Below are 14,581 nucleotides of genomic sequence, written 5' to 3'. Positions count from 1 at the left end.
GAAGCAAAAGGAAGGAATAAAGGTTTTGGTAGCCATGTCCCAAACATACTATACATATGCAGTGCCACCATCTAATCCATTCCAGCCCACACAATGGGTGTTTATTGCACGCAATAAACCCTTGTTCCTCCTGCCAGCCTTGTTGACTTGGGTCTCGTGAGGCAGTTTAACAATTGCCTTATGTATACTGACAACCCTCTACTAATAACTCACTCTAGTACAAAGTGCAAGAGATATATCTACACAAGGATCTTGAATCCCTGCTCTGAAGAAGTTGGCAACCCACACACCACTACTCATGCACATAGTACTACTAGTCTTACACATAGTATGCATCATACACAAAAATCAACATATGTGGAGGTCCTCTCAGAAAGACTTACTGAAACACCAGAGACCTCCAAAACACAAGACTGCTACAGCTAGCACAGTTCCTACAGCACCCGTGACACATAGTAACATCAGTGTCTCACCTACCAAGCCTGTCAGGTGTAACACTCAAAAAACACATTTTCTTGTCATTGTAGACTCCATACTGAGACGCACAGATGTCCCACTCACCAGGCTGGACAAAGAGAAAGTCACTGTCAGCTGCTTGTCCAGTGCCAGGATATATCAGATCACGCATGCACTCAGGTCTCTCAGTAACAAGTACCGTTATGACTCTATCATAGTTCATGTTGGAATTAATGACCTAAGACATACCTCACTGGACTGTATGAAGAGAGACATGATTGAGCTCTCTAAGTATGTATCCCAGGCAGTTATGTCCATAGACTTGAGCAGTATACTACCCTCACCTAGAATGATGCCACAGTATAAACAGAAATGACTGACTTCAATAACTGGCTTAGTTTTTGGTGTCATTCAAAGGGGATCCAGTTTCTGTCAGCCTAAGAAATCATGATCGACAAACCTCACTGCTTTGCAAGAGACGGTTTGCACCTGGCACCACTAGGCTTTTGGCTGCTGACAAAGGCTCTTGCCTCACCCATAGTGCCTTTTTCAGGTAAGGTCTTGAAAACAAACTTACCAACGTGAAATTTCCCAGCATAACAAAATAATGGTCATGCTACTAAATGCTAGGAGCTTAAACCAAAAACTGTACACCCTGGAAGCACTTCTATCATTGGAAGAAGTAGATGCCTGTGCAGTCACAGAAACTTGATTCAAGGCCTCTCAGAGTACCTGGTCTTGCAAGGCTACAATGCCTTCCACATCTTCAGACCGCAAAATGAATATGTAAGAACGAAATATTATTAGAGATAAATTCACCTCCTATCTAGTTAGACTGGACAACCCCATGGAGCTACTCCAAGTTCAGGTTACTGTAGGTAAGACCCCCCATTCAGGTTATAGCCAGTTATAGGTCCCCCTCCCTGGGTCATGACACCCATGAAGCCTACTTGACCAAACTGTAGTCAATCCAAATATTCCTGAACACTCTGGTTATGGGGGATTTCAATTATTCCACCATCAACTGGGAAACCTACTTTAGCTCTAACTCACTAGTGTTAAAGTTCCCTGACTTTCTTAACTCAAATGCCCTGTAGCAAATTGTTCATACCCTGACAAAAGAACAAACATACTAGATTTGGTCCTCACTTAGATGAAAAACAGATATTATTTATTTTATTTATTTAACATTTGTTTACTGGGAACGTCCGACTGTGACAGAGTATGTTTTCAGTGGAGGCCCGTAGAAAAAGGTTCCAGATGCATGTATTTCAGATCTGGGAGGAAACCATATCTCCCAGAGGAAACCCACACAAATGCAGGGAGGACATGCAGACTCTGCACAGAAGACACCCCAGCTGAGAATCCAGCCAGTGAGCCTCTTGCTGTGAGGCAACAATAACTGTTGCACCACTGCTGCAACTGTCGGACCCTCATTAGTTAAATCTGATCACAAATCAGTCACCTTCGAGTTGGCAGTAACATTAGAAATCACAAAGTGCAAAGACAGACTAAAAAACTTCACCAAGGCAAACTATACCTTCCTAGGGGAATAAATAAATGCATTCCAAGCCCCACCTCCAGCTGGAAGTGGTCAACGCACAGTAGCTTACACTAAGCCCTGTAGAATCACTTGCATAAGTATTTATACTCAGCTGGATCAGAAAGAATCAAAGCTAGAGGCCCTAGTAAAAGCAAGCCACCATAGTGGACATCCAGCATCAGCAAACTTTACAACAAATGCAAAAGGTTGCCATGCAAGAAAACAAAAGCTAAGCCCAAACAATGGAAAGCTAGCAGATACTTTTGATGAAAATTTCACTCCTTTATTTCCTTGAAACTTATCACAAACCTTGCCCTAACCCTCCCACCCTATATATTTGAAGGGCAGGTCATTAAAGCATTATCCAAGGTGAAAAACACAGCCTCTGTGGGACCAGACGGTATCACAGGCTGTCTTCTAAACAGGCTAAAACATGAACTAGCATCACCATTAAGTACTCTTTTTAATTATAGCCTAACCACAGGCTTTGTTCCTTTGGATTGGAAAACAGCATCAATGATTCCACTCCACAAAGGTGTCCAACAGACCTGGGTTATTATAGACCCATAAGTCTGACCAGCCCCATCTGTAAGGCCACGGAATGGATCATTATGAACCTCATAAATAAAGACATAGGCATCCTCCAAACCCTGGATCCAACCCAATTTGGCTTTGTCAAGGGCAGATCCAGCCTGTTAAATCTGGTGGATTTCTTCAAAAATGTGACCAGGGCCATCGACAAGGGCAAATCTGTACACACAGCATACCTTGACTTGGCAAAGGCTTTGGACAAAATCCCACAGTCATGCATTACCAACAAACTTAGCAAACTGAATGTAAACCCCTGTTGTAAGATAGGTTGTCAAATGGCTCACAAACTGGACACACACACTATCAAAGTGGGTGACTCCACATCAACCAGTAGACCTGTCACCAGCGGGGTGCCACAAGGGTCAGTGGTGGGCCCCCTACTGTTTGGTATATACTTCTTTGAAGTTCAGGCCAAAATTAGGGGGTTGTGGCTGATCAAGTTTGCAGACGACTGCAAAATAGGTGCAATTATTGAATGCCCGAATTATATCAGTATACTCCAGGAAGGTCTTATGCAGACCAACGACTGATGTCTTAGTGAAGGTCTCAAACTGAATGCAAAGAAATGTATCATCGTTCCCTTTGGCAAACCAATGTCCCTTCACATTTTCAAATCAACAACAATACCGTAAGTACCTAAAAAATGGTAAGGAATCTGGGATCACAAGACTGTGACCTTAACTTTGACCACCATGTCTCTACTGTGGTAAGTAAGGCTTTCTGCATAGCACACTTGATTAGTAAAGGCATCACCCTGAGAACAAAGGAGGTTTATAACCCTTCTATACTCGGCACTAATCAGGCAAATAATGGAATACAACATCCCGTTCGGCATGTACCGTACAAAGTATGTGCATCAATTGGAGAGACCTCAGAGGTTTCTAACAAAGAAGATCAAGGGACTCCTGCATGTGCCTTACACAGACCAACTAAAGTCCCTGTCACTATACTCTGTAAACTTCTTAGGGGAGACTTATGACTGGCTTACAGAGGAATCTCAGTCCCAAACCTAATGAACTTGCTGCACATCCGTAAATCAAACCAGACAAGAACTACCTGTTTTTGGGACCTAAGTATGACCTGAGAATTAAATAGGACATGCTGGAGGGACAGATTTATCTCACAGTGATTGTCACATCTTTGGAATAGGCTACTAATTCATGTGAAATACAGCACCTCTATGACACTCTTCAAGAGAAACCTGGACGAGTAGATGGAGTACAGTAAATTCTTATAGGGGATAGTGCCCGCAACCCTCCTGGACATGGGCAGTCATTAATAAATGCAATATTAGCAAATCTACTGGCTGACAAATTTAGTTCCAGTTTTATCCCCTCTCCCCAAATACCTCTCAAGAAATACCCTCAAGTATAACTCCCAAACTATCACTAGGGAACAGGCCCTCAATGCACGCTCCAAGGCCTACAACACTGCATCAGTGGCCCCTGAAAATATCCCAGGATGCCTCCTTAATAGCATGAAACACAATGTATCAGGACCACTAGAATCCTGTTTAATGATATCCCCCAGACAGGCTTCATGCCAAGCGAATGGAGGGCTGCAACTCATCCCTCTGCACAAGAATGGGCATCTATGGACCTGGGTAACTACAGACCCATAAGTCTGACTAGTCTCATATGTAAAGTGGTGGAAATGATAATCAATGACATAAGGAACCTTCAGACACTGGATCCAACCCAGTTTTGTTTCATCAATGCCTGCTTAACTTGGTAGACTTCTTCAAGAAGGTCACCAAAGCAATGGATGAGGACAAAACAGTGCATACTACCTACTTTGACCCAGATAGCAGCTTTCAGCATAATACCCCAATTAGGCATTGTAGACAAATCCCAAAAATAGGTATAAACCCCTCTTGTCACCCACTGGATAGCCAGATGGCTCAATGATAGGACCCAAGAAGTTAGGATAGGGGAGTCTACCTCTACATAAAGAAAGGTCACTAGCGGAGTTCCTCAAGGCTTGGTGCTGGCATTGCTCCTTTTTGACATTATTGATTTCTATGATGTCAAGGCCAAAATCTAGGGCCTCTGGCTGACCAAGTTTGTAAATGATTGCAAATTAGGTGCAGTCATAGTATTCTTCCAAAGACACAAACACCCCTCAAGAAGGCCTTACACAAATTAATAGCTATTGCCTTTGGAAAGACAGCTACCCCTGGAAACTACCACATTGATAATATACCCTAAGAGTAGACCCTGTGTTCAGAGATTAGGGAACATATGAAGAGAGTAACCTGGCCTTTGGCCATCATGTGTCTTTGGCAGTAATGAAATAATTTTATGTTGTACACCTTATAAGTAAGGGTATGGCATCTAGGTCCAAGGATGTCATTGTTTTACTGTACTTGGCCCTCATCAGAGCAATCATTGAGTACAACGCTCCCTTCAGTATGTACCTGACCAGGCATATGCAGCAACTGAAGTGTACACAGAGGTTTCTCACAAAAAGAATAAAGGCAGTAAACTACATGTCCTAAACAGACTGACTAAAAATCCTGTCCCTGTACTCACTCTCTTATAAACTGCTGAGAAGCAATCTATGCATCTATGCCTAGCTTACAAAGCATCCTATGATCCCGTTATGATAGACCTGTTGCACATCTGCAAAACAAAGAGCATCAGGATAACCCAGTCTAGGGACTTAAACCTTTGCTTGCAACTTAAATAGGACATGTTAGAGGAAAAGTATGTGTCTCAGAGACTACCTCTTACCTGGAACATGCTTCCCATCCATGTGAAACAGAGTTCTTCACTAAACTAGTTTAAGTGTAACTTGGACTTGTGGATGGGGAGTCAGAAATTTTCCCCTCATTTGACACCTATGTCTCTAACAGACAGCTTGTAAATGCTTTACCACCCATGCCCAAGCCCATAAATACTCATTAAAATTACCCCAGGGTATCAACACTTGTCAAGTACATTTGGGAAGGAATGAGAGGTTTAAAAAGGTTTCTCTGGGGTTGTTAGCCTAGAAATAACCTACGGCCCTATGAACTGGTCCATGTAAATTATCTTTGCTAGGATTCTCTCTAAATATTTTTCTAATATTGTAGTGAAATCTTTATTCTCATGGTTTAATATTGATATAGGCCTATATCAGCCTAGGTCTGAAGGATCCTTTCCTTGTTTTGGCAATACCAATAATGCCCTTTCCACAACTGCATAATTAGGTCCCCATCTAAGATATCATTGAATAATATGTGCCATATTTTAACTGTTTTGTTTATTTTCCTTTTTCACACCTCAACAGGAATGCCATCCTGCCCTAGCGAGTTTCCAGCCTTCTGGCATGCTACTGACACTCTTATTTCCTCTTCTGTTATTCTCATAAATAGCTTTTCCTTCCCTGTCCCAGTAAGAGTTGGAAGATCCAAGTCTTTCATAGAGCTTCTCATATTTATTCTCATTTGCTTTTACTTATGCTTTGCATTATAAAGATGCTCAAAAAAGTTTTTTTTTTAATTATTCTTATTATATTGTTGGGGTTGTTTTTTGATCCTCCTTTTTAATGACTCCTGCAACTAAGTAATAATCTATTTTACTCTTTGTTGCCTTAGTCTCATGGCTAGATATTTTGTTGCTTTGGGGATCTTGTCAGTAGAATTGTCTTATTTCTGTAGATCTGTATTCATTAATATTTTATGAGTACACTAGCACTTATGCCGTGACCATTTGCAATGCTCTTCCCCATCCAGTAGCCCCCTGTAGTGCTTTATACTCTCTTTAGCTCTTCTAAACCTTCTCTGCACTTTTTTTACAACTTTGCCAGTAGTCTCTAGCCGTCATTTCTGATAAAGTAATATGCATTCGTTTTAATTTATCACATACTTCTGCCAAATTATTTTGGATTACTTTAACCTCATTTAACTTCCTCCCTAAAATCTGCTCTAGCCAGTCTTTACAAAATACATTTTTGAGAGGTGGAATGGAAAACTCCATTGTTTTTCCTTGTACTCTCTGTTGTCTTCATTTTGTTCTACTACTAGTGGTACATGGTGTGTTAGCAATCTAGTATAGGTTTTGTATCTTTGAATCATAATTTTATGCTCCCTTATATTGCATTTATCTAACCTTGCCCATGTGCCAAATCTTGGCGGGTAGTTAGTATATTCCCTGGTCTCTTTTTCCTTAATAGAGTGAAATCACTAAGACCAAATGTCATGCAATAGCTTTCCCAGTGGAGAGTAATTTTATTTTTCTGGGAAAGAGCCCCCTTTGTATGCTTTACAAAAGAAAGATAAGTGAGGAAAGTACTGAGGGATGGCTGTGGGTGGGATAGAATGAGAGTGGCAGTAGGAGCAACAAGTCATAAAACACAAATACAAGCAGACAGGAAAAGTATACACACAAATGGTAGAGAGGTCAGTGGATCAACACACATACAAAGGATGGACAGGTGATGCTGGTCAGGGATGGACAATGAATAAGGACTGGGGAATGAGACATAAGGGAGGGAGCATACTGGGATGTGGATTGGTGGTTCCTGGCATGATTGGCTGCCAGGCTGAGCAAGAGGGCAATACACACAAGAATTACTCATCTGGGTGGTTGATAGTATAGGCTGTTTTTCACACTTGTAAAGCTGGTGGTTGGGGGCAGCTGGTCCCATGACTCTACCAGATTATCTAGAAGTTGCTCAGTGTTCCATATATAGGCATCCACCTGTCATCTCACCCCAGTAGTGACAGGCCACTGCATCTCACAGAATTGTATTATATTCTACTATACTCTTGGTACTATAGTGCCAGTAGACCCCCTGTCTACCCTCAGTAGAGGAACCTTCACCCCCCCCCAAAGAGTGGCAGTCATGGAGGATACCAGTGACTCCTCCAGGTCATATCCAACAGAGCAGCCTTTACCTCCACTGCTAACAGGTAGATCTGGCAGTCAATAGTAACCCAGCAACAAATGCAGAGACCAAGATGTTATGGGCCACATGTCCTCCTTCTCTTCCACAGCTGGATCTGCAGAAGAGAAACAGAATAGGACTAAATCATCAACACATGTATGATTAAAAACACCAGTACAGATGTAAACTGAACTGCCTTACAGCTTATACACACCATACTGCCTTGTGAGGTACTCCTGTGCTCTGTGGCAGCCAGTCACGTTTAGCTCTACCCCTAGAAAATAAAGTGCATACTGTTAAGTATACATGTACAACTGATACTATAGTAGAATATAGTACATTTCTGGCACCATCTCCTGAATCTCTGCCTCCCATTGCTGAAGTAAGTCAGGTGTCACTGTTTCACATTACTGTATGTATTTCTACTTTGCTAACTGGAATGGGTGATGCAAATGACATCTCTCAGCATTTCTTTCAGCTTATGCCAGATATCTGTTTTTTCAAAGGGCTGTTATAATGACCCAGCAAGCATGTCCTAAAATTTCTGTGCAGGAGAACAGTAAACTCCTTCTCTCCCTTGTGCATCATGTTGGAGCCCTGCAATTCCAAGTTCCTAAAGCAGCTATGGCCACTCAGTCAGGCCTGCTTGGGAAGCAAAGTAGCATCCCCTGCAGACAGATGTATGCTTGGGAATCACATGGTTTGCAGTGTAGTGCTCTACTGCACCACTAGAAATGCACACTTGTAAGCATACAGATCACATTTCATGTTCCCCATGATGTGGTTAGCACATCGGGTACTTGCAACAAATCACAAACAGCAGCCCTAACTGGCTTCATTAGCATGACCACTTCACTAGATTCCTTTTCCTAGTATGATGTAAATCACTGGTGATATTTTCTGTAGCACTGTCTACAACATTGCAATTTCAAAACAGAGAAATATGACTAAAGTATCTGTTGATGTGGAGCTTCACATAGTTAAATGAGTGTGTCCTGTCTGGTAAGATGCCACAACAACCACAAAAACAACAACAACAACAATAACTGCCCCTGTGGTGGATGCCAGTGACAGTGAAGCAGATGTCATGGCATATGTCTAACTGGTGTGCTATGACACTGGCATGTCACAGTACCATCTACCTATGGCTGGAGGATTCAAGCTGTGAACAGAGAAAACTGTGGAGATGAATTATCACAATACATGTGAGATTCCAAAGCCATATGTTGAGGCATGGTTACTGTATATAAATTGGGGGGGGGTATGCTGAGGCATGGTTACTGTATATAAATTAGGGGGGATATGCTGAGGCATGGTAACTGTATATAAATTGGGGGGTATGCTGAGGCATGGTTACTGTATATAATTTAGGGGGGAATATGCTGAGGCATGGTAACTGTATATAAATTGGGGGGGTTATGCTGAGGCATGGTTACTGTGTATAAATATGGGAAGATGAGGCTGTGCATAGTACTAACTGCTGCTGATATCTGGATTCATAAAGGGAAGAAGCCTTGGGCATGTGTCTATGCATTCTACAGAGTAGCATGCAGGCCTACTGACAGATGTGTCCTACTGACAGAAGCAGAGGTACTGGAATGGGCACCCATGACAAGCAATAGCTTGAAATGTTGACATCAGAATAGTTAGTCAGCATTGCAGGCCCTCCATACATAAGGCACTCACCTCTTAGGCAAAGGTGCTGCCAGCAGGTATTATTGGGACCAGATTGTGGATATAATCCTGGTCATGAGTGACACCATCTTACAGGCTGGACACATGGCACTCTCCATTAGGGTGCACAACCATGGCCCCACAGTTCTACACCTTCCCTGCCATTGGCTGTATTGTGACCAAACACTTGAAAGCCAACATAGTGGACACCACCAGTTGCCATCTTTTGTCAGCACAACCATACCCTAGAAGATGTAATTGCTGACTCTGCACAATCTGACAGACTATATGATTACTGTTTTCACCTCCCATGGCCCTCTCCCCATATTACAGAGCTTAAGGCATCTGTTACTCTGTCTCTCCATATATTGAACTAATGATGAGTGTGCCTTGCCCATCCCTTAACCTATGTGAGTACAGTAATACTTGGTGGACAGCATTACTAGTCTATGCACTGCCCTGCATAGCCTGGGTGTGATACTACATACATCTTTTCATTTTGCATTGCCCTTTACATGACCCATAGTTGTAGATCAGATGACACCTCTTTGCTAGTGGTGCATTATATTGTACCATGTCTACCTCATATATGGTACGGCTTATGCATGTTCCTCCTTGACACTCCACTTGGTCTACTGCTGCTCTTTGACTGTTATAGATGGCCCTTCTATAATATTCAGTTGTTGCTCCATTTACTAGTGCAATTCCATATAGTGCATGGAGCACTTAACAAATATATTGTTGTCCTTCTTTGGGTGTCTAGACATTGGAAATATGTTTTCAGTAGTTCAAATACACCTACTCCAGTATTTTTCACAGCTGTGCATGGGCTGTACTATAGACAATTTCCTGCATGGCCTGAGTGCTGTGTATCAGGATTATCAACTATGGTTCTAGGATATATCTGGTATTGCTTGCAACAGACAACAAACATATTATATATAGCCTGCTGTTACATGACATCTGTGTGTATAGGGTTATCTAATGTGTGTGTGTGTGTGTGTGTGTGTGTGTGTGTGTGTGTGTGTGTGTGTGTGTGTGTGTGTGTGTGTCTACCAACCAGATGACCCTATGGGAAGTTCTCTTACAGGAGCCACTGGTATAGGTCACACTTGTACCAAATATGTGGCTCATGAAAAATTCCTGAGAGGCACACAGGCACATTATAAATAATGCCAAGGGCATTACAAATCACCTCGCAGTTCAGGGAGTGGAAGTCTTGCCTGTTAATATATCAAAGTCCTTCTTGACCAGCAGGTCTTGGCAGCAATGTGTATGCAACCAATGGCTCCCAGGATCTCAGGGAAATCAGCTACATCATGAAAGGCCCACATGATGTTGCTTCACTCATCTACTGTCCTGAGGAACCAAATCTACTCCTCCACATGTTGTAGCATAATACAGAGGAAGTGATTAAGTATTCATGAGGCTCATGCCTGCAGTACTCCTAACATATCCCTTGTAGGTCATGCGAAAGTTCCTGTAAGTAACTTTGTTAAGGATGCACATACCTTTGTATCAACAGGAGAGAGCACTGATTTTGCTTGTGGGCAATATAGATTCGCTGGTCCTTTGTGGTATCCCTGTATGCTCAGAAATGGTCCACAGTCTGTTGGTCTTTTAGCTGGTGTTATGTTAAGCACTATATGTATCTCCTCATGTGCATTATTGTGGATTCTGGCTCTAATAACACCTTTCAACACATGCTGGTGTGCTCTGCATCCTTAGCATGACTCCTGCTGTTCATCATGAATCTGTGACCAAAATGTGTATGCAGAGCTATGCATTGTCATCATTTCATGTTTCTGAATCAGTCCATCATTTGGGGTTACTTTATTAATATGGTGTTCCTCATTAACATGGCATTATGCACTCATTAGCATACACTGTTTGCTCTCCTATTTTGACCATTGCAATGCTGTTTCATGCCTTAGAATCACCCACACCCTGCAAATGAGGACTACTTCCATTAATCTGGACAGTGTGGTATGCATTAATCTATAAAGCTCACCATATATCTATTTTTGACATTAATTATGGATGAAAAGGGTTGATCTGGTTATCAAATAAGTAAATAAAAAAAATAAATGTTATCGTATGTTATTAGGTGTTGCTTAGTGTGTTTTTTGTAAGATGTATTATTTTACAAAATTACTCAGACACATGGAATACTAGTAAAATCATCAAGCTAAAATATGTTGTCCTTATGAATGTTTCAAGTTAAAATTTAGTCTAATTAATATGCAAAGATATCAGCAACTACAGACATGCTAGAATTCTGTTATGTAGCCAGGGTTTCAGGTTGCTGATCATTATGGGAAATGCTTGTCATATATAAACTACTGAATACTTTACCCATTCTAATTATGATCTCCTTTCTCCCTTAGGATTGTTACTGTGGTTCTAGTTGTGATCAGTGTTGTATGGATTCCCATTCTGCAAAACGCTAACAGTGGACAGCTATATATTTATATTCAATCTGTAACCAGCTATCTTGCCCCACCTATTACAGCAATTTTCATCCTAGGAGTTTTCTGGAAAAGAGCAAATGAAGCAGTAAGTTTATTTTTTTGATGTATTTGTTTAGCTTACTTTTTAATTTTTGTGGATCTGTAAGAGCATATTCTGTACAATATAATAGTATGGTGATTAAATGCTTGGCCACACAGAGAAGGAGTTTCATTAAACCTCTGAATATAGGTATCATTATTTGAATAGAGCTATTGCTGCTGAGGCCAGCAAGATGAGTGCTTACCTCAAAATTTGATAACTTTGGATTATCTATTAGGGGCATGAGGGCAAAACCTCATATTACAGGGCATGAAATGACAAAACATTTTCTGTGATAAATCTAATTAGCAATGCATGTGTCTTGTCAGTAATATCAGTTGTATCCAACAAGCAACTTGACATCTTCAGTAAACCTGGAAATATAAACACTATTATTTTATTTTAGTTTAGTTAGTTTTTCCTCTGGTAGGTTTTTGAGTTATACAGGAATGATATATTCTTACGTTAACTGAGAACTTTCCTTTACGAGAAACAAAAAATAATTTCCATATTAAATCTTTGTTACTGTGTTTAATGTTATCATGAACATTTCTGGATTTAATGTTTTAAAGAAATTATAATAACAGCTTTTTCCTCAAATGCAGTTCACCTTACCACCATTATTGCTTTGTCAATGTTTATCCATCCATTTATCTATTTACTTATTTAAGTACTGTAAAGTTAAATTCAGAAGTCTTACTGAGGGCACTGGAAGGGTAGGCGATATTTCAGGCATGGGGTGGAATTTTTAGACATCCTCAAGGGACTTATTTTGTTTCAATACTGCTCTATAAATAGGCATTACATAACAGAAAACCCATATTGAAGTAAGGCTTTCCGAATGCTATCTGTTTTAAGAATTTATTGTCATTGATTGTATTTGCTGATTTCGTGTATTATAAACATTTCACTTTTCAATAAAATACTCAGAATCAAACTGAGTTCTTGCTTAGCCATTTCACACTTTCACCAAGTCCATATCAAGTAAATAAACTACTGTGAGTCACTGTTTCTCAAAAATAACAATGAAATAAAATGTTTATGATTGATGGGATTTGTGTTATCTGCCTTCTACTTTGCTCTCATTCCTCTCAACTGCTGTGATTTGAACATAGCACTACTGTTTTGTATCTTGGATTTGGGCTTGATCCTCCTAGATTTACTGATTTGCTTCACAAAGTTAAGACATTTTTATTGGTACACATATTATTAAACAAACAGACCAAGTCTATACAAATATTCCATATCACTACTAATGGAGGACCTTCTGCTGTATAAAATAATAAAGTGCTCCATTTCAGACCACTTGTTTGGGTTTATAAAAGACAGTGCTGTGATTTTTAATGCTCAGAGGTAGAAAGATATACAAACTCCATATAAAAAATTCTTGCAACCACTGTTTTGTGGTGTAAATGGAAATATGTGGCTGAGGTAGTTTTTGGACATAATGTAACCGAGATGGTTTTTGGACATAGTATCTAATATTCACAATACTGTTGTATTTTTCCAAATCCTGTTTGTTGAACTGTCGGTGTTCCTTTTATCTCAAATGCAGTCATAATCTCCAAAGGTCATCATTAGAATATAATAAATGTATGCGGTAGTGGTGCTGTGGTAGCGTTGTCGCCTCACAGCAAGACGTTGTCGCATTCGACTCTCAGCTAGAGCGTCTTCTGTGTGGAGGCATGCGTGAATGGGCATGCCTTCATTGAAGGTTGTATGTCAGGGCTGGTAACTTGGCACGAAAAATCCATTACCAAACATTAGCGGACAGGAGTTCCGCTGTGGCGACCCCTAACCAGGACAAGCCGAGAGACACACACACTTGCACCTGGTGTAAAAAATATATTAAATTATTAAAAAGGTGATGACCTGAGACTTGCAAAGCATCCAAGGATTTTAAAATTTTTTTGTAATTAACAACTACATTGCAGGTGTCATATTGTTTATAGTTGTTAATTGTCACATTGCTATTTGAAACATTAAACATATGTGGGTACAACATCTTTTTCGCTAATGAATGCAGGTATTTGCAAATATTTTTACTGAAAGAAGCCTACAGCAGTTGTAGCCTTAGGAGGATGCATTGACATGACAACCCCTCAATCAAATTGCACAAGAATAAGAAAAATCATACCGTAAAAGCAGCTGCAGAAATAACTCAACCAGAAAAACCATGGCAAAACACATGAATGCAAATGCAGAGTGTTAAGATAGCTTTTTGCACCAGGATAACATAGACTGAAGCAAAGTAATGCATTTTTGCATTGATAAAACGAGTAACAATAACAGAAATGTTTTTGTGTAGACCAGTAGAATGCAAAGATATGAAGTGGTTGGGTAACCCTTACATTTAAGAAAAGTATCAGCTAAGTGTGTCTTCATAGCCAGTAAACTTGATCACAGATTCGACCCAAAGCTGCTGATGAAGATCTCTGTGAATTTATTTAATGCATAACTAGTTGTGTCACACCTGTATTTTCAATGCATCAGAATGACATTTAGCAAATCATCAGAGGACAGGATTTGTTGTGTGCTGACCAGTGTACCCTTCCTTTGAGTCTCACACTAACTGTATTTTGTCTCCTAGGGTGCATTCTGGGGACTGATGATAGGACTAATGGTCGGTTTAACCAGGATGGCCTTAGAGTTTGTGTACCCATCCCCTCGATGTGGTGTCTATGACCCAAGGCCTTCCGTTATTAAGGATGTTCATTATCTCCATTTTGCTATAATTCTCTGCTCCTTGACTGCTGGGGTTGTTGTGGTGATTAGTTTATTGACAGAGCCACCCAAAGAAACACAGGTTAGTAACACAATTTATATACTACAAGATACGACTATTAGAGCAATATGGTATGATTATATAAATAAGCGACTAGAACAATATGACATATA

At 40.4% G+C, this 14,581-nt stretch overlaps 1 protein-coding gene across 1 annotated transcript in view; it reads left to right on the top strand.

The window, feature by feature from the left end:
* SLC5A10 (solute carrier family 5 member 10) overlaps positions 1-14,581 on the top strand; it is a 1,811,293-nt gene that overhangs the window by 1,481,718 nt on the left and 314,994 nt on the right. Inside the window, exons 12-13 of the mRNA XM_044089581.1 lie at positions 11,521-11,689; positions 14,274-14,489. Of these exons, the coding sequence (XP_043945516.1) occupies positions 11,521-11,689; positions 14,274-14,489 (385 nt within the window). The remainder of the gene's footprint in view (positions 1-11,520; positions 11,690-14,273; positions 14,490-14,581) is intronic.

This window comes from Protopterus annectens, chromosome 12.part0 (assembly GCF_019279795.1).
Source record: "Protopterus annectens isolate FY-2018-M chromosome 12.part0, PAN1.0, whole genome shotgun sequence".
In the NCBI taxonomy this organism is placed as follows: Eukaryota; Metazoa; Chordata; order Ceratodontiformes; family Protopteridae; genus Protopterus; species Protopterus annectens.
The sequence above is the reverse complement of the archived record's forward strand: the minus strand, read 5'-3'. Positions and strand labels throughout refer to the sequence as shown.